The sequence below is a fragment of the Durio zibethinus genome, chromosome 12, assembly GCF_047325235.1.
Source record: "Durio zibethinus cultivar Kanyao isolate XHJ-2024 chromosome 12, ASM4732523v1, whole genome shotgun sequence".
Taxonomy (NCBI): Eukaryota; Viridiplantae; Streptophyta; class Magnoliopsida; order Malvales; family Malvaceae; genus Durio; species Durio zibethinus.
Genome location: NC_143173.1, coordinates 3821912 through 3842760, shown reverse-complemented (window position 1 = coordinate 3842760; position 20849 = coordinate 3821912). Strand labels below are relative to the sequence as shown.

At 31.2% G+C, this 20849-nt stretch overlaps 1 protein-coding gene and 2 pseudogenes across 2 annotated transcripts; 1 reads left to right on the top strand and 2 right to left on the bottom strand.

The window, feature by feature from the left end:
* Positions 1-1165: 1165 nt before the first annotated feature.
* On the bottom strand, positions 1166-2962 carry LOC111297446 (tubulin alpha-3 chain-like; annotated as a pseudogene). The gene is made up of 3 exons (XR_016346847.1): positions 2838-2962; positions 1925-2747; positions 1166-1769 (listed from the first exon to the last, which is right to left on the bottom strand). The product of XR_016346847.1 is annotated as a tubulin alpha-3 chain-like (transcript).
* A 2024-nt stretch (positions 2963-4986) lies between these two features.
* LOC149515595 (uncharacterized) lies at positions 4987-6492 on the bottom strand (annotated as a pseudogene).
* Positions 6493-15048: 8556 nt separating this feature from the next.
* On the top strand, positions 15049-20546 carry LOC111298041 (Amidase family protein). Its single transcript, XM_089769125.1, has 10 exons — positions 15049-15640; positions 15730-16041; positions 16705-16884; positions 16978-17072; positions 17340-17415; positions 17509-17586; positions 18373-18466; positions 18642-18691; positions 19175-19288; positions 20144-20546. Exons 1-10 carry the CDS (start codon positions 15110-15112, stop codon positions 20234-20236), a joined length of 1623 nt encoding a protein of 540 aa, XP_089625251.1. The 5' UTR covers positions 15049-15109; the 3' UTR covers positions 20237-20546.
* Positions 20547-20849: the final 303 nt, after the last annotated feature.

Genomic DNA, 20849 nt, shown 5'->3' with positions numbered 1-20849 from the left:
TAAATAATATATAATGTAATATAATTTAATTTTGATTCCTTCGTATAGTTATATTACTCACGTATCAAAAGTTTATCATGGATTCAAATTAAAATTTATTATCAATATCTTTTTTAAAATAGTTAAAATATTATTATAATAAAATTATTATATTAAATGTTACATTTGACTTTTAAGGGTTTGAATTTTATAATGTAAAAAATGATTTAATATAATAATAATTTATACTAACAATAAAAATTATACTTTTCTTAAAGTTAATGCTCAACTCTTAAAGGATATAAGTTTTCAAAGTTGAAAAAAAAATCTAAAACTTTTGAAGATTGACATGGATAAAAAAATTTAAAAAAAAAAACAATGAAAAAGAGAGGAAGAGGAATCAACCGCCTACTCCATAAATACTTGTAATTTTAAAAATTATCTCAAGATAATCATTAACAAAATCGTCTTTTATTTAGTCAAGTCTAACGACCATTGATCAATAAATACTATTGCTGATAAAAATTAGTTAGTATTATTAGACATTATATTTAAAAAAAATCTTTAGTCAATAATTTGATAAAATATTAAAATTTTAGTTTTAATAATAAAATTTCGATTCTAAACAATCTCAAATATATAAATATAAGTAAATAATCTATTAATTAATTTATTTTTGATGTCTTAAAAAATTATTCACCAGTCAAGATAGCTATATTTCTATAAAAAATTTTAAATAAAATTTATGAAATTCAATATTAAAAATGATTTAATAAAATTTTTAATTTGAAATCTTTTAATTTATGAATTTTGATTTTAGATTAAAATTTTTAATGAATCATTTTTAATATCGAACTTCACAAATTGTAAATAAAATTTTCATTAAGTCCTAACTCTCTTTGTAATAGGAAAAAAAAAGTAAGGTTCTCATCTATTTAAGTTATTTATTTGATGAATAAACGAGGCTCGTAATTACATTTAAAATAATAATAATAAAAACTCATTGGAAATTTTTTAACAACTTGGACTTTATTCATCAATCCTTTTGTTTTTTCTTTTTTTATTAAATTCTGTTTTTCTTAAATGGAAAACTTCTGTTTCCAATTACATACCTCTCAGTTTGTAGCAAAACATTTAATCACCCACCAAACAGAAATTTATCGGGAAATCTTTAATTTCTAGATGTTTTTGTTATTTTTATGGGAAATTTTGACTTGCACTGTATTAAATCATGGCACAAGGCAGAAGCTTTATTAGACATTGAAAGGGGCCACATCTCATAGGACACAAACTATAGGTTCTCACAAGTACACTTAAAACTACCCACGTTCAGAGCAAAAACATACAAAGGTAGACAAATTGGAGACATGAAGTACACATGGACAAATTTACAACAGTAAGAATAGCTGATGAACTGAAATGAGTGCAGGAACATGATGGGCCATTAGCTGCTGCTTTCATGAAATATAGATCTAGTAATCTTCTGGTTCTTCTTCGTCTTCTGTACCTTCTGGCCCAACTTCCTCATAGTCTTTCCCGAGAGCAGCAAGATCTTCACGGGCTTATGAGAATTCGCTTTCCTCCATTCCTTCACCTACATACCAGTGAACAAATGCTCTCTTGGCATACATGAGATCAAACTTGCGGTCAATTCGGGAGAAAACCTCTGCCAATCATGCATAGTGGGTGGCTGATCATGCATGCTGCACATTGAGCCCTAGCGAGATCACCCCCTGGTGCCACAGTGGGTGGCTGATAGTTGATACCACACTTGAAACCAGTAGGGCACCTGAAATAAAAGATTCATCACAATCATTCAGATAACAAACCGAAGGCAAAATCAATGTTTTCCCCTTGGCAAACTCTATGTAATAATGATAATCAGATTGCTTATGCATAATTATTTGGAAATGAAATGTAAGAGATGTCTACTGACCAATATAGTAATATACTAACTGAACAGTCCGCTTAGTTTTGATGGTAGCAACAGCAGCATTGACATCCCTAGGTACAACATCTCCACAGTACATTAAACAGCATGCCATGTACTTCCCATGCCTTGGATCACATTTAGCCATCATGCTTGATGGTTCAAAAACAGAACTTGTAATCTCAGGAACTAATAGCTGCTCATGGGAAGCCTTTGTAGCTGAGATTACTAGGGCATATGATGAGAGCATGAAATGGATACAAGGATATGGCACAAGGTTAGTTTGAAACTCTGCGATATCCAAACTCTGCGATGTCCATGTTTATGGCATCATCAAAACCTAATGAAGTGGTCAAAGAAGAGATAATTTGGGATGTCAAGTGGTTCAAGTTTGAATAAGTTGGTCTTTCAATGTCTAAGGATCTCCTACAGATATCGTATATGGCTTCATTGTCAAGAAGCACAGCAACATCATTGTGTTCAAGGAGAGAATGAGTTGAGAGCATGCTATTATAAGGTTCCACAACAGCAGTAGAAACCTGCACAATTGGGGATAATTGCTCAGTGAATTGCACACACATAATAGTTCAAGCATAGGGAAAATGAAACCTGTACTTTTCCTTAAAGTCTTCAAGAAATTACCTGAGAAGGGTAGATGGAGAAGCCAAGTTTTGACCACTTTCCATAATCTACAGACAAGCACTCCAAAAGCAACGAACCCAAACCAAAACCAGTTCCACTGCCAACAGCATTAAATTCAAAAAATCCTTGAAACCAGTGCAGTTATCAGCCAATTTTCTCACTTGGTCAAGGCAAAGATCCACAATTGCCCGACCAACTGCAGTATACAACACCAAAGAAGTTTAAGCCAGTGATCAAATCTAACAAAATTGCGAGTACTTTGGAAATGCAGAAAAGATGCTTGTACCTGTATAATGTCCTCTAGCAAAGTTATTAGCAGCATCTTGTTGGGAATAATGACTCAAATCCCATAAGAGATTTGTTTGGGATTTGTTAGAGATTTGTTGGGGATTTTTCAGATATTGCTTGATGGACAAGAAGACTTGCAAAAGAAGAATTCTAAGAGAAAGAGGATTCTTAATAGGTAAGTTTGACTTGCAAGAGAAGAATTCTAAAAGGAAAGGGATTCTTAATAGGCAAGTTTGACTTACAGGAGAAGAATTTTAAGAGGAGAGGCATTCTTAATGGGCAAGTTTATATGGTTATAAATAGGTGAAGTCTCTACAGGGTTAGGTATGAGAAAAAGATGTAAGAGAGTTGTAGGGTTTTGTGGGATAGACACCCCATACGAGTATTGGGGCTCTACGTCTTATGGGTGTGTATGTTTGTTTGTGAGTGGACTAGAGGAGATTGAGAGGGTCCACTACGTCTTATGGGTGTGTATGTTTGTTTGTGAGTGGACTAGAGGAGATTGAGAGGGTCCACATAGGTATGATGTATGGGAACATATGGGTATGTGTTTGGTTGTGTCGAAAGGGTGCACAAGAGTTTGGGTTTGTGTTTGTTTAGATAGAGAATACTTCATAGGACTAGAGGAGATTGAGAGTGTCTTATGAGTATTGATTGTTGAGTGAGGTTGATGATTTTATGTATGTTTGTAATTCTCTACAACTAGTGGATCTTGTTTCTCATCCGTGGATGTAGGTCAGTTGGACCGAACCACGTTAAATTGTTGTCTCTTGTGTGTTTGATTTATTGTTTGATTTCGCTTCCGCTGGTGTGATTGGATTGGAGGCTTTGAGCCTAACACATCTTCCTTGCCAGAAATAAGTTGCTCCGGGTTAAAGAGTTGTCTATAAGTCCCTCCTCCAACTTCATCAATGACAGTGGACTCTAGATCAACAAATATAGCCCTTGGCACATGCTTGCCAGACCCAGTCTCACTAAAGAAGGTATTAAAATCATCGTGGCAAACACCTAAGGTGGTGTCACTGCAAGCAAACACAAATGAGTTTTATAGGTTCAGATCATGAAATGATAAGAGGGAAAACCATAATTCAGTGATCGATTTATAAATCCCATTCTATGTTTATGTCCACTTTGATCTGAAATTTATTTTAAGAAAAATAAGTAGTTTCTGGCATGCATTTGTTGCTATTAAAGTTGTACTATACATCTGAGTATGATAAGCAAAGAGTAAGGCAAGTAACACAAAAGAAATTACACCAACCAAAAAGAGAAAATTGCAGGACAAGAAGTTTAATCAAATTGTTCAAAGTCCCTTACTAGGAACAATAAAGTAGAGGAAAAATTGAGAGGAAAACTATAAGAACATAACTACATAAATTTATATAATAAGGAGAATAAAGGAAAACAGAGATGCATTATATTAGAATCATGTCAATTAATAATAGATCCAGGGCAATTTTTTGAATTTCAGTACATAGAATTCAACAATGTGATCCTATCCCTGTAAGATGTTCAGTTAGAGCAGACAAGGCAGCTAGCCATGCCAGTTCCCCAAATGGTGGAAGATCAACAGAAATCCTGCACCACCACAGGAGATAGCTCTGGTGACTTTGCCATCTAAGCATAGGAAATGCATGTCAAATGGAAATTTATGTTAATAAAAAAGAATTATTTAAATTCTATACCATTCACTTCAATTCAAAACCAAATATCTCATTTCCATGAAACAAAACTCACAACAAAAAACTTTCAAATGCTTCCAGTTCCAAAGAAACACCACCAGGAAAAGACAATATGATTATAAAGCAGGATGAACGAGCATTGACATTTGTTCTGCGAAGGAGAATATTTTATGTTTTGCATGGTTATCAAAACTAGAATGAATGTTAAACCATTAATAGAGCCAAACGCTGCTATGCCTATAGGTGCCCTGGAAGAAAAAAAATCAAAAAAAAAAAAAAGAGAAGAGAAAACGGTAGAAAAAAGAGTACCTGCAGGCTGAAAAATTCAAAATCAGCCCTCTTCCTGAATTTAATAGGATACTTGCATGCTGCCTAATGCCTAATCAAGGAGTAAAATACTGCCTTCTATGAAGTTCATATAATGGAATTAGGGACTGCTTAGATATTTATTAGCAACCCCTACAGATTATAAAATTCTTTTGGATTTATTGCACCAATATTGGCTGGGAAGAAATCACTCCATATTAGAACTTGGACAGTCTTCAAATTTTCTGAACTACTGCACGAATATAGTCACCCGTTGAATAACTAGACATCAGATCCACTAGCATGGCTGCTACAGATGCATTTGCAGAAAATCCTTTGTTAACCATTTCACAAAGAATGTGTACTCCCCTTGATATGTCATTGTTTCGAAGAAATCCTGTAATCATCACATTATAAGAGCAACTATCTGGCATGCAGCCATCCACTTCCATTTTACTAAACAGTTTGTGTGCTTCATTCTGCAGCCCTTCTTTACAAAGTCCTCTGATCATTATATTATACGTGTAAACATTAGGGTGTATCCCTTTGACTTTGAGTGCACAAAATAATTTCCTTGCAACTTTAAGTTGCCCAACTTGCCCACTATTCTGCATTACATGAAAAAGTCCCAATGCGTCATGAATATGACCACACTTGCATAAGCCAACCAACAAAGTAGAGTAAGTGATCACGTCTGGAACTAGGCCACGAGCACTCATTTCTTTGAAAAGTTCTTGTGCAACTGCAAGTCTCCCAACCTGTGACCTGCCACCTATAAGAGTGCTGTAAGTAACAACATCAGGGATTAATCCATTTTGAGTCATTTCATGAAAAAGTTCCATTGCCTCATCAATCCTTTTAGCTTTACAATATCCATTGATAATGATGTTGTAAGTAAATTCATCAGGTACACAACCCTTGTTAGTTATTGAATTGAATAATTTTCTAGCCGCATCCATTTCACCTTGCAAACAATATCCACCAAGCAATGAATTATAAGTAAACTATATTAGGCTCAACGCCTTGTTGAATCATTCTTTCAAAAATATTTTGAGCCTCTAAAACCCTACCTTCTTTACAAAGGGCATCAACCACTATATTATATGTGATGACATCAGGTTTGCAGTTGTTCGCCATCATTTCATTCAATAATCTTGTAACCTCCTTCCACTGACATGAATTACACATAGCATGAATTAAGGAATTATAAGTGACAACATCAGGAGGAATGCATTTACCTCTCATTTCTGAGAAAAGCTTCAAAGAATCGGTTACATGCTTGTCCTTACAAAGGCCGTCGATGATAATGTTGTATGTTGCAATGTCAGGTGCAAAACCTATTTCTTCCATAGTCCTTAGCAGTAGAATAGCCCGAGTAGTGTCACCTATTTTACAAAGACCATTTACTATGATATTATAAGTGATTAAATTAGGCTGACACCCTTCTCGAACCATGTCATCAAACAACCTCACAGCTTGAGCGACTTTACCTCCAATGCAAAGTCCATTGATCAGAGTGGACAGTGTTATAGTATTTAGTTTAATGCCCAACTTCAACATCATCCCCAAAACCGAAAACCCAAATTCCACACGATGCAAGCGGCAAAAAGAATTTATCAAAATGCCGAGAGTACAAACATTAGGACAAATTCCTACTAATTCCATTTGTCTAACTCAGCTCACACGCCTTCTTTTAAAGGGAGTTTTGCCTTAAATAGATCAAAATCTTCCATTATTAGGTTTACATTAATTTACATAAATAATTATTTATTATACTTGAAATTTACAAAATTTATGATGATATCATATTAAGATATCAAGATAATTTTTATAAACTTGATTTAATGGGGTACATGAAAATTAGATTAATTAGCTTCACTAAACAATTTATAGTTTAATCATTACTAGAATTTTAAGCATTACCGACAAAATTTTATAAACAAAATTTTTTCATCGTTAGACGAAATAATAATAAAATTTTAAAAAAATCATTTTTATTGACAGATTACTGAATAAATTATTGATGAAATTAAATACGTCAATAATCCGTCGCTAAAAGTGTGGTGTGAATTGCAGCCAATTTTATTGATAAATTTTTTTGTCTGTAAATTCATCATTAAAAGCTATTGATGGATTTACCAACGAAAAATTTCATTGGTAAAAAAATTTGAAAATTTTTTTTTTGACATTATCGACGGAAATTCTATTATTAAAACCATTGTTAAAATTATTTTTAAAAAAATTTAATATTATTGACGAAAGTTTTGTCGATAAAACCGTCATGAAGAGTTACAAAATTTAAAATCCTTTGTTGAGGCAACTCATTTTTTCTCCAATTTCTTTACTAAATCCTGAATTCCCTTTCCCCTCCCCTCTTCTCTTCTCTCTCTCCTTGCCACCTTATTGTTCTACACCGCCATCCAAGTGCTCAGACTAGCATAAATGAGTCTCCTCCCTCCAATAAGTTTTTTTAATTATTTTATTTTATGTTATATTTAATGTTGTATATTTGTTGAGTTTAAGGTTTAATTTTTTGTTATAATTTGTTGAAACTTGTTTGAGTTTTGGTTACCAATGTGTTGAGTTTTTGTTAGTTATTTATTTGTTGAAATTTATTTAGGTTTTGGTTACCAATTTATTGAGTTTTTGTTGGTTTTATAGTTGTTGAAATTTGTTTCGATTTTGATTAAATTTTTGTTGAAATTTGTTGGTTATATATTTTTGTTAGATTTTTTGTTGAGTATTAATGTTGAGTATTATTAATTTTTTTATTTGTTGAGTTATTTATTTTTTATTTGTGAAAGTTTTGTTAAGATTTGTTAGGTTTTGTTTTAAATTTATTAACTTTTTTGTGTTTAAGATTTATATTAGTTAATTTAGGTTTAATATGTATTAAGATTTAAATATATTTTGATTGATGTTTTATATTTAATATTTTTTACATTTTAATAATAATTATAGAAATTAAAATTATTTATGTTGATTTGAGGTTATAATTTATATATTACTAATAGTTTCTAATTTTGAAGTAATTTATATATTATTAAGATTTATATTTGTTTTGAAATAATTTATATATTTGATAGTTTAGTGAAATTTATATATTATTAATTATTGAAATATTGTGGTTTTATTGTATTATCAAAATTAATATAAATAAATTATTTTATTTTATTTTATTTTATTTTTACATAATCTATTCGTGAATGTATGTTATAAAAATGAATTTAGGTGGATGTATATTTTGCAATGAATATAATTTATTATTCATTTTTATCATACTAACATCTTTTATTCTCCATTTCAACTACTTTGAAAGTAAAATAAGTTTGGTATGTAGAAGTACCTCGATAAGAGAAATTCTTCGTAAAATCAACAGAATTGCATTAAAAAGGTCAAGATCAAAGGTAAAATTCTGTCATTAAAACTAATAATAATTTGTTGTGAATGTATTATCTTGTAGTATGTATGATGAATTTTTGCAAGACCTTTTGTACCATTGATGCACTATTTGTTAAAGTAGACCAATGATTATTTCATATTATCATTTAAATAATTTTATTTAGTACAACAATAATAGTTCATATGATCAATTAATAAAAAGGTTTAACACTTTATATGACTTTAATTACTCATATTTCAATTCAATTAAGATTCAATAGTGGACAAAAATTGCTCTTAGTTGTACTCTTGTGTAAGATTAAAATGATACATAATTTCAACCATGGTAGTTTAGTTTGTAGTTAAAATGATAAAATTTATAAGTTTTAGGTTTGTCTGTTTGAACTTTGTTATTCTTTTTCTCCTTGAAATGTGATTCAAAGCTCTGACTTCTTGTTGATATGATAGTTGCACTCAATTATGGTTGAATTTTTGTTCATTATTTATTTGATTAGATCATTTTATATTGAAATATTTGCATTAAATGTATTTGATAATTCATTACAAAGAATTGCTATTATTTGATAGCTCTCTTATTTCACAGTCATGTTTCAAATTTTGATATATTTTAATGAAAGATCAAATTACTCAATTATTGGGGAATCAATTGTGCTTTAGATCATGTTATGAGTGTGAACCTAAAAGGGTAAAAAGCCCTAAACAAAAGTTTAAAATCTAAAAAAGCCTGATGAGATAAATGAGCTTTTGTTATGTTATGTTACCAAAAGTTTCATATTTATCAATTGCTACTTTCATATTTATAGAGAAAATCATCAGTTTTAGCTCTTTCTTCAAGAATAACAAAGGTATTCTACATGTTAAGTGAGGGATCGAATTCAAAACATGAGGTAAATTATACATCCTTTGATTTGAGCTTGTTTGAATACATGAAAAAAAATACTATTTTTCATTAATGTCCGTCTCATGTCTCTACTATTATTTTTTTATTTTTTTATTGCATGTGTTATAATATCTACTGTTAATCATGCGAATTCAAATACCTGAAACTTAGAATATAACTCTGTTCAAACTATACTTGATCAAGTATTTCCCACAATAAATCTAGTTGTTCTAGATCAGTTGTCAAATATGGATTATATTATTTTTATTATGGGCTCTTTTTTCACTTCCCTTCCTTCTGCCCATCACTAGTAATATTCTTGATTATTTGTCATAATATATTTTTCAATCTGTTAATATATAACAAAGACAAATGCAATAACATACCTCTTTAATATGGATTACCCTTTTATACATGCAAAGACAACACATCTACATGTAATTTACATATATGGATTGATGGACATAAGCTCTTGAATGAGCACATGTAGACATGTGATGGTAGTGTAGTTATTCTTAAAGATACTGAAGATACCACCAAAGTTAGAATTTATAACCCTTTTGAAAGAAAGATTAATCCTAAGAGTACTATTGCTTTTTCGTAAAGTATGCAAATCATTTTAAGGAATATAGGTTTATTATCTTGCATGTGGAACTAAGATTGTTGAGTCGTAAGTGGCAAAGTTTCTTAAATTGGACATTGCTGATAAGGATATGACAGAAGCTGTCAACAATAATAAATCTATTAGACAAGTCTCTATTCCTTTGCCTAGAACACAGTGTTATATTGTGTTAGTGGCCATAAAGAGGAGATCAGGGGTAACAAGATACAAACCCTTATTCTATTGATCTTGCTCTTATTGATGTACCGTAAGTCCAAGAAAATAATATTGAAATGCCTCTAAAGAAATCTACCAAACATAAAAGATCTACCATTTGTAATGATTCTGTAATTTATTTTGAAGAGAATGACTATGATATTAGTCATGTAATTGACCTTGTAACTTTTGGTGAAACTATTAGGAGTTCATAATCTGATGTATGGATAGATGCAATGAAGGATGAACTGAATTCTATGGCTCAGAATAATGTCTACAAACTTGTTGAACTACCAAAAAAACGTAAACCCATTAGTTGTAAATTGGTGTATAAAACCAAGAAAGATTATAAGAAAAAAATTAAGAGGTTCAAAGCTAGATTGGTGGCAAAGGGATTTAATCAGAGGGATTGATTAGATTATAATGAAACCTTTTTACCATTGTCTTTCAAAGATTCTTTTACGATTGTTATGGCCTTGGTAGCACATTTTAATTTGAAGCTTCATCAAATTGATGTGAAGATAATTTTTCTTAATGATGATCTTAAAAAAGAGGTTTATAGTATAGCTTGAGAAATTTCAAGAATTTGAAAATGAGCATTTAGTATGCCAACTTAATAAGTCAAGTTATGGCCTTAAGCAAGCTTTTAAGAAATGGTATCTAAAGTTTGATAAGGTAGCTATTTCTCTGGTTTTTTTAAAAAATAAAGTTAATCAATGCATACACTTTAAAATTAGTGAGAATAAGTATATTTTTTTTGTTTTGTATGTGGATGATATCTTGCTGGCCTGTAATCATGTTGGTTTGTTGCATGAGACTAAGTAGTTTTTGTCTAAGACTTTTGACATAATAGATCTTGGGAATGCCTATTTTATTCTTAGAATTGAAAGTCATAGAGATAAGTCTCAAAATCTATTAAGACTATTGCAAAGGTCTTGCATTGATAATGTGTTTAGTAGATTTAACATGCATAACTATAAAATCGGAGACACACCCATTATGAAAGGTGATAGACTTAATCTTAGCCAGTGCCCAAAGAATAATTTGAAAAAATAATCTATAAAGAACATACCATATTCTAGTGTAGTTGGGAGTCTCGTGTATGCACATGTTTACACTAGGCCAAACATTACTTTCGCAATGGAAGTTCTTAAAGGAGATATCTTTCAAATCCTAGTATAAATGATTTAGTGTTCATCTTCAAGCACTATTTTTTAATTGTAATATTGACATTTTGGATTGTATTTTTGTTTAGAATAGAGTAACAAAATCCAAGAAAATAAGAAATCACATTGTCTATTTGTGAAATAAAAACTATGATATTTCAGAGAGATTAAATTTTCTTATTGATTGCATCATGAATTTTAAATCATATGAGAACAAAATATGATCGATTTTTACAGGGCAATTGTATTCTGCATATTAAAGGTTGGTGAGCACTAGCTAAAGATTCTATAAAGAACTTTGGTGGCTATTAGAATGGTTCTTGTACTATTCTTTATATTTTTTATCTATTCTTTATATTTTTTATCTTACTTTCCATGTCGAGATATTGTGATGATCTTATATAAAGACATTTAAAATTATATTTATGAAACATTTTTTGAATGATAAAATTATAAAATATTTGGATAAAAGCGAACAACACCTTATAAGTTGAATGTTAATCTTCATATCATTAGGTGAAAAAGTTTTAATTTAATATTGTTTTGGGCAAGAAGAATTCTCCACATTAGCCCTTTGATAGTCATTTAAGCCTGAGTTATACTTTTCCCTACCAGACTTAAATCCTTTGTTTTTTTTTTCTTTTCTTTTCTTTTTTTTAAGAGAACAGAGATTGTTTTTCAATAAGAAGCAGAAAAAGCTATTTTCTTCATATTAAAAGAAGTTATTGAATCTCGGATCCATATCCTTTATAAGATGCATTGTTTTATAGTAGCTTTGTGATAATCGGTTTTTTAATCTATTAATTGTGTTTTTTTACCTTTTCATTTTTTTTATTTTAAAAATAATATTTATTAATTAATTGTATATCTTTAGCTTTCTTTATTTTTTTTTATTTCTTCAGTTTTAAAATTAATGTTTATCTTTTAATTATGATCATTGGTTGTGTCTTTTGGGTTTTATTATCTCTTGATTTTTTGCACTATTAAAGATAATATTTATTTAAAATTAGATTAATTGTGATCATTTATTGTGTTTCTTGGGTTTTATTTGCCTTTTGATTTTTTTTTTATTTTAATAAAAATAATATATATTTATTAATTGTGATAATTGATTGTGTTTTTTTTTTATCTTTTAATTTACACAATTTTAATGAGATATATTAAATTAATTATGTATTACTTTCTTTACCTTTTGGCTCATACAACTCTCACTTTAAAAGAGGTAAAAAACCATAAATTACAAGAAAATCAAAAGTAAAAAATATAAATGTTATAAAATGAAAGGTTTGATCAATAAATTTTAACAAATAATAGTTTTTAATAAAATGAATACAAGAAAATCAAAAGTCAATAATCAAAATAATATAACAAACAATAATTGAAATAAAAATATATAATAGAGACATGAAAGACGCTCGTATAACTTTTACTTTTAAAACAGATAGAAGATTATAACTCATAAGAAAATTAAAAGTAAAAAATGTAAATGCTACAAAACTAAAGGGTTAATCAATACATTTTAAAAGTATTGGTTTTAAAAAACAGAATACAAGAAAATTAAAAGTTACTAATCTAAATAAATATTAGACAATCAAAAGTTTATTGTGTTTTATGTAATAAAATTAATATGTATAAATTTATAATTTATGTAAAAAAAAACTTAGCATTTATTACAAAAATTTGAGTTATATATATATATATATATATATATTTAAATTCACTTATTACTCCCATCAATCTCTTTTCCTTTATGAATAGTTGAATCCTTATGTGATTATAAACGTTTAACTTTTCTCCAAATAGATTAATTATTTAATGCTTTATTATTCCTAAATTAAACATTATTGTTGTATTTGATTTTTATCTATTTTGTGACTATTGTGATTCTTATATTATTTTCCCTATTTCTTGATCTATTGTCATTGATCCATAAAACATTTATTCATATATTATCTTAGAATCTACAAAATTATCCATTCATAATTCATCAAATTTATAAACGAATTTATAAATTTATTTTATTTATTATTACAAATTCATAAATTGATTCTTTTTGTCATTTTATTTCGTTTTTCTTTAAATTGATTTGTGAAATGTTTATGCATATGCCATCTTAGAATCTATAAAATTATGCATTTATGATTCATCAAATTTATAATAAATTCGTAAATTTATTTTGTTTGTTATTACAAATTCATGAATTAATACTATTTGTTATTTTATTTCTTTTTTTAATAACATTTTTTGACAATTTTTCATAAAAATCACATTTTAGAGACTTTTTAAAGGATTTAATCACACATACATATAAATTATTCAAACTCCAATGTGTGTGTACCTTAAGGGTTCTATTCCAAAATTGTTTCCAATGGAATTAACCAAAATTGAAGGCTAATTGTGCTTTCAAAATAGATGGAAATGCTTTGTTAATATCCATGCTCTCAAACCTCAAGATTTATTAAATTTCAAATATAGTGAGGATATGATTTTTGAGGTTTTGCTCTCTGCCTAGCCAAGTACATTTATAACTTTAAATGAATTGCTGATAAATTAATTAGATGACTGTTTTATATATTTATATTATGTATATTTTCTCTATTACAGTGAAACAAAATCAAATGAATGATGCAAACTCTTCTTCAGTTAATCAACCAAATTCTATTGAAATCATTGATGTTGAAGTTTCGAACAACAAATCAAATAACCAATGTCAAGCTTATGACCATGAGACATTTGGAAATGATGAATACGTTGATGATGATATTCTAATGTTTTACTGCTTAATGAATGAGACAAATGTTGAAACATTTTACATATTAGTAATAAATCACATATACACTCTTTTCATACATCGTTATATCATTTTCATCATTAGCAATTTTAAACTTACTATACATCAACATATTTATGGTTAACACCTTATAAATAATTATGCCTCAATACTTTTCATCAAATAGTTTTTCTTATGGATTTCACTGATGACTTTTGAAATAATTTTCTTATAACAAGAAGTTTCATCCGAATACCATGGCTATTTGCCAAACTACATTGTATCTATCGCTATATTTATTCTTTCATCAAATAAGATTTGGATTGTGTAATGCAAATGTAGCAATTGAACCAAAGTATTTATAGCAGGATAAAAGAAAATTTTCTATGTCAATATCTTAAAATCCGACGATCTTCATCTTTTTTAAATTATCATTTATCGTAATTATAAATGAACACCTATAATTAGGGATGTAAATGATACATTAGTATTCGTAAATTATTCGGGTTCGATTCGAAAAAAATTCGAATTCAGTTCGATTATTGTCGAGTCGAGCTCGAGTAATTCGACTTATCGATCGAGCCGAATTCGAGTATTTTTATATTTGACTCGAGTAGCTCGCGAGCCTAATCGAGCTTTTATATTTAAATATATTTTTATTATTTTAATTAATAAAATATTTCGAGTCCGAGTTCGAGTTTAAGTTCGAGTATGAATAATCAAACTCTTGTCGAGTATACGAATTATTCTTATTTTTACATATTAATCGAACGAGTTCGAATAGCTCGAATTCGATCACGAATCGAGCTCGAGCTTAAAAAATAAAACTCGATCGAGCTCGAACCGAATATCAAACCCCGAATTATGAGTCGAACTCGAACTCGAACTCAAGCTCGAACTTCTCATTATTCGTTTACAGCCCTACCTATAACAACTTAAATTAGTAAACACTTGATTTGATTTTTTTTCTACTTTTATGGTCGTTAATCAATTTTATACTTTTATTATATATTATTATCTTGTTTTTAATTCGTGAACAGATATTATTATCTTTTTATCCCCTTTTTATGAGATAAAAATTCATTTTTTAACTAAAAATCAACCCACGGCAAAGCACGGATAAGCCTAATTTTAGCGTAGAACTTCAAAAAGGCCAAAAAAAAAAAAAAAATCATTAAAATAACTTGCTACCGCCCTTAAAAAAAAAAAGTCCATAATCTCCGTCCTGCCGGGTCATCACTCTAAAAATGCTATCAACAATTCAACCCCCGCGTTGTCTTTCTCGCATTGCAGTCCGCGGCCGTACCAAATCCCGCTCTCTCCACATCCTCTCTTCCGCTCAATCCGTCACCTCAGCCTCCCTCATAGGCCATTCACAAATCCTGTCCATCCGTGACTCCCTCCTCTCTCGCCACCTCAGCGCAGTCCAACTGACCCATTCCTACCTGGACCGCCTCAAACAGACGGAACCCCAAATCAAGTCTTTCCTCCACGTCTCCGACCCGGACAAGGTTCTGAAACAGGCGCACGAGATTGATGAGAAGATAAAGAGGAATGAGGAAGTGGGTCCCCTTGCTGGGGTCCTTGTGGCTGTCAAGGACAACATTTGTACGGCTGATATGCCTTCCACCGGTGGCTCCCGCATCCTGGAGGGGTACCGTCCACCGTTCGATGCCACAGCCGTGAAGAGGTTGAAGAACTTGGGTGCCATTGTGGTTGGGAAGACCAACTTAGATGAGTTTGGCATGGGGAGTAGTACTGAAGCTTCGGCTTTTAAGGTTTGGTTAAAATCTCACTACTACCTCAATCTCATCCTTGGTTCACTTACTTCAGGTGATAGTTAGAGATACATCTATTGGTTCATTAGGTGACAGCAAACCCGTGGGACCTCTCTCGGGTGCCAGGAGGATCATCCGGAGGCTCGGCTGCAGCTGTTTCTGCTAGGCAGTGTGTTGTATCACTTGGGAGTGACACTGGTGGAAGCGTGCGGCAGCCAGCATCATTTTGCGGTGTAGTTGGTTTGAAGCCAACTTATGGACGGGTCTCAAGATTTGGGCTTATGGCATATGCATCATCCCTTGATGTTATTGGGTGTTTAGGTTCATCGGTTGCTGACACCGGGATTCTTCTTCATGCAATTTCTGGTCACGATACACTTGATGCCACTAGCAGTAAACGTGTTAAGTGCTCTTTGAATTTTAAACCTCACTGGTCTTTTTCTAGGTGCCAATAATTATCTCTTATGCTTCGCTGCAAAAGAATATCTTGTTAAGTTTAACCATCTAATTTCTTTTTTTGAAGATTCTGAAAGTGATGTACATATTCAGGAACTAACTTGTCATACATATGTTATTCATTTGTCGAGATGTTTAGGAATTAGTCTAGCTCAGTACTACCATCTATGGTTTAAGCAGTTGCGTCCTTTATCAACTCTAATGCACCATTTGACTGTACTTGCTGAAGCAAAAGTACTTATGATGTTATTAAAAGATTAATGTGACCAATTTTGGATGAGATAAGGTTATTTATTTGTTTGATTTTTCTGTTTACCTTTTTTGCTACATATTCTCCTAAACCCTGATCTAAGGGCTTAAGTTTTCTCTTCAACTTATTGGTTATTTTTTCTTCCTAATTCTTCACTTACATCCTATATTTTCTCTACCCCTCATCTTTTAGTCACATCAATGGTGATACTATGCATTAGAATCTCAGACTTTGAATTCTGCTACTGCTCCTTTGGTGCTATCTGCTCTATTTTTAGTTGAACACATGTGAGCATTATTATTTGTTGGCTTATTGCTAAAAATTTTTGTTCTAATTGTGTAAGAATTTTGCATTTCAGGAAGTGCCTGATTTCACTTCTCAATTCACTTCTGCAAGTTCTTTGGAATCCAGACCATTGGAAGGGCTAAGGGTTGGTCTTATCCGTGAAACTGTTGATGGTGGTGTTGATTCTGGAGTTAAATCAGCAATACAGAGTGCTGCAGCTCATTTGGAACAATTAGGATGTATTTTGAAAGAGGTTTAATTTAAAACTTCGATGTGTTTTTTTTGCTGAATCCCATGAATGTTTGTTTTATGTATTCATTTGAGTTTTCTTTTGAGATTATTGCAGGTGTCATTGCCATCCTTCTCTCTTGGTTTACCAGCTTACTATATTCTTGCATCATCAGAATCATCTTCAAACTTATCGCGATACGATGGTGTCAGGTGATATGCTAGAATGTTTTTTCATTTTGAACCTTGTGTTATGTAGATATATAAAAGCTAGTTTATAATTAATAACCATTTATTTTTACTTTATCTGTACATATTTGAAAGAGCGAGGTCAGAGAGGGGGGAGGGATGAGTGAAGAGGGAGATTCAGGAAGCAGCATCTAAATTTGAGAATGCAGCCTTCAAAATGTATTTTTAAGAAGACATGATAAAAGTTTCTTATACTATGGTTCCTGGTTCCATGATTTTTAACAAATCCAGGTATGGAAGCCAAGCTTCTTCTGATGAGCTAAATTCACTTTACAAAGAATCCAGAGCTAAAGGATTTGGGCCAGAGGTCTGTCTCTGAATTAATTGTTGAGAAACTTGGCATGATGTTATATTAGATTTGTAACAATCTGGAATCTTGAAATGAATTTCATTTTTGCAGGTGAAAATGAGAATATTAATGGGAACTTATGCACTTTCAGCTGGCTATTATGATGCATATTACAAGCGTGCCCAACAGGTATCATTCCTATTGCAGTAAATACTTCCCTATGTTGAATGTCTTATGGGTCCTAACCTGAGGAAGATGGATAACTGGCTGGGAATAGCCCTATATTTGCATTCTCATAGAGTCTAATGTGTCACCTTAAATTCAATTTTCTAGCTGCTAAAATTCTTAATAGCTGTTGCAGATGCATGAAACCTCTTTTTGATTTTTAAATTAATTTATTTGATTAAGTAATTATGTGCTCATGACAATTAAAGTAGTGATATTTTAAATCACAAAGTTAATTTATACTTTCTAACAAACTCTTGGTTTTTCATTGGTATTCCCAAGTAAGATATTTTTTGGTCCTGCAATTTATTTATAAAGGTTAATTACATATACGGTACTCAGCTATGGTAAAATGTTCTATTTGGTACCTTAAGTCTAAAATTAGCTGTATGTTACTCAAGCTTTGTTTCTGTTTACCAGATTACACATTCTACTAATTGAGTTTGAGAAAGTGTGATGTGTCCACAACATTCCACCCCACTTGATGACATGGTGATGCTACACACTTTTTCTGCTAATGGAGTTAGTAATATTTCCAATTTGGTAAACGGAAGAAAAATTTGAGCACCACATTGCACACTTTTAATTTTAGTTACCAAATTAAACATTTGATATAGTACTGGTACCAAATATGTAATTAACCATATTTATGGACTAAGTTCGTCTTTTAAGTTGTTATATACTAAAACCCATTATATTTAGGAGCTTTTGCTATTAAAGGAGACATTTGTGTTTATAATAATGTTTTAGGTGAGGACCATAATTCGGAAAAGCTTCAAGGCTGCATTGGATGAAAATGACATCCTAATTTCTCCTGCAGCTCCTTCTGCTGCATATAAGATTGGTATGCTAATTGTATTGTCCTTATTCTTTTTCTTATTTTACTTGTTTGTGTAATCTCCTTTTTGTTCCTTCTTTGTGCATGTGAGGGGGAGGGAATGGTGGTGTTATGACTTTTGTATTGGGGGTCTTCATTTGCTGTAAACAATGAATTACTAAGTTGCTTGTGATGTTTGCAGGTGAGAAGAAGAATGATCCATTGGCGATGTATGCAGGAGATATCATGACTGTAAGCACCTTTTAGTCTGCTTCAATTATATTTTATTTAAGTCATTCCTTCCCCGGATAAGGCTTTGACTTCCCATCATGAATGTTTGGTTGGTTAAGAAGTAAGAATCAGGAGAGAGAGAAAAAACCATTAGGGCATATGGGGAGCATATTTAAATTAAAGATATGGCTTTCCACATGTTAAGATTATGGAAGCGATTCTAGGTTATTAACACTGACCTTAAATATGCTTTGGCTTCACTTATTGATTCTCTATCACTTTTTTTTTTTTTTATGCGAGTAATTTTATGTCACTTCTTTAAAGATAAAAGAGGAGTAGAAATAGTATATTTGATTTAAGGATGCATGAAAAATGAGAACTAAGGTTAGCCCATTTTCCTATTATCAGAAATTGTTGCATGTATGTGCATCTGTTAACTGATTAAAGCATAGTTTATTATTGTATACTATAATAAAGTTTATTATCTCGAATACTCAATTACAGGTCAATGTTAACATGGCGGGCTTACCTGCATTGGTTTTGCCATGTGGATTTGTTGAAGGGGGGGCTGTGGGGCTTCCTGTTGGCCTTCAAATTATTGGTGCAGCATTTGATGAGGTATGCAGCTGCCCCTTTTTTATAAACTTATTAATTATTTTTACTTTCGAAAATTTTCCCTATATTAGTTGAAAATAAAGAAGATTCAGGAAGGATCCAACACTGCATTTGGTTGGTGGGAAAGAGGAAGGCAAGGCGGTGGAAGGAAAATGGTTTTTCCCTCAGCTTTTTCCTCTGTGCTGGAAGAGGGAAATAAGAAGAGTGATAAAAAATAGGTGGATTTGTACCTTTCATTTGCCTCAAAATTTAATCCTTTCACCATGACAAGTGAAGGAAAAGTTCTCGTTCAACTTAAATCAATCATTTCTTTTATGATGTTATCCTCAACTCCTCACACTTTTCATTTCTTGTACTAAACATGATGAAGGAAAGACAAATGTCCATCCTTTCCTTCCCCTTACCCTTCCCTTCATTTTTCTTCCTAGTTGCTGCCAAACTGTGTTAAGAGTGAAGGGAAAATAGGAACAAAGAGAAATAACCTCCTGATTCAGCTGATGGTATCTCTCAAGTTGGCAGCTTTTCGGTTTTGTCAAGGACCCATATTCTTGGAATGACTCGTTCTAGTCTAGACTATAGTTTGGAGACATCCAGCACGTGATGACCATTACTCAAGGAAGGGTTGTTAGAATAGTTATAGCTATGGTGAGAAAATATTCATTTTAGGAAAAAGCTTGTACAACCATCGTGTTAGAGGAGCCACAGATATACACTGACAAGCGTGCAACTTAATATATGCTTTGTTTTAATAGTTTAAAGTCTAGATCTATCATTATTTTTTCCTCCTTTCCTGTCCTAACTCAATCTGCTGATATTCAAAGTCATCATTCTTTTCTTCTTTGGTCTTATTTTTTTCAGGAAAAGTTGCTCAAAGTGGGTCATATCTTTGAGCAGACACTTCAAGGTTACAATTTTGTTCCTCCACTTGATGCAGATGGTGTTTTCGCCTAAACTTGGATGATCCATGCTTTTCTGAGGACGCTTATGGCTTGAAATACAATTGAAACCTGTAACGAGTGGATCTGCTGGTTCAGTGGGTTGTGACTTTTAACTCTGTTTTAGTGAGATATGGTTTATGGCATGTCTTGATGACTAGAGCTTTAGACCCCCAGCAGCATTGAAATACAATTTTGTTCTTCAAAAATATTGGTAAGCAGGCGTCTAAATTTGGCAGTGTCTCCATAATATTTCAATGTAGTATATTGTATGCTAACGTTTTGGGTGCATATTCATGAAAGTCAGTGTTGGATTTCATGGCCAATTCCAGTAAATTATAGAGTAGCCCTCAAATTTTATGACTCTGTTTTCATAAAATCTTTATACTTTTATTGTATTTAAATAAATTTTTAATTTTTAATTTGTATTTAAATGAATTCTTAAATTTTAATTTATATCTAAATAAGTATATAATTTTTAATTTGTACTTAAATAAATTTTCATACAAATAAATCTTTTATTTAAAATAAGAGTTTATATAAATATAAATTAAAGACAAAGGGACTTTGGGAAAGTTGAAAAGCTTTAGCTGTCTACCTTTTTCCTTGCATGGCAAACACTGAAAGAT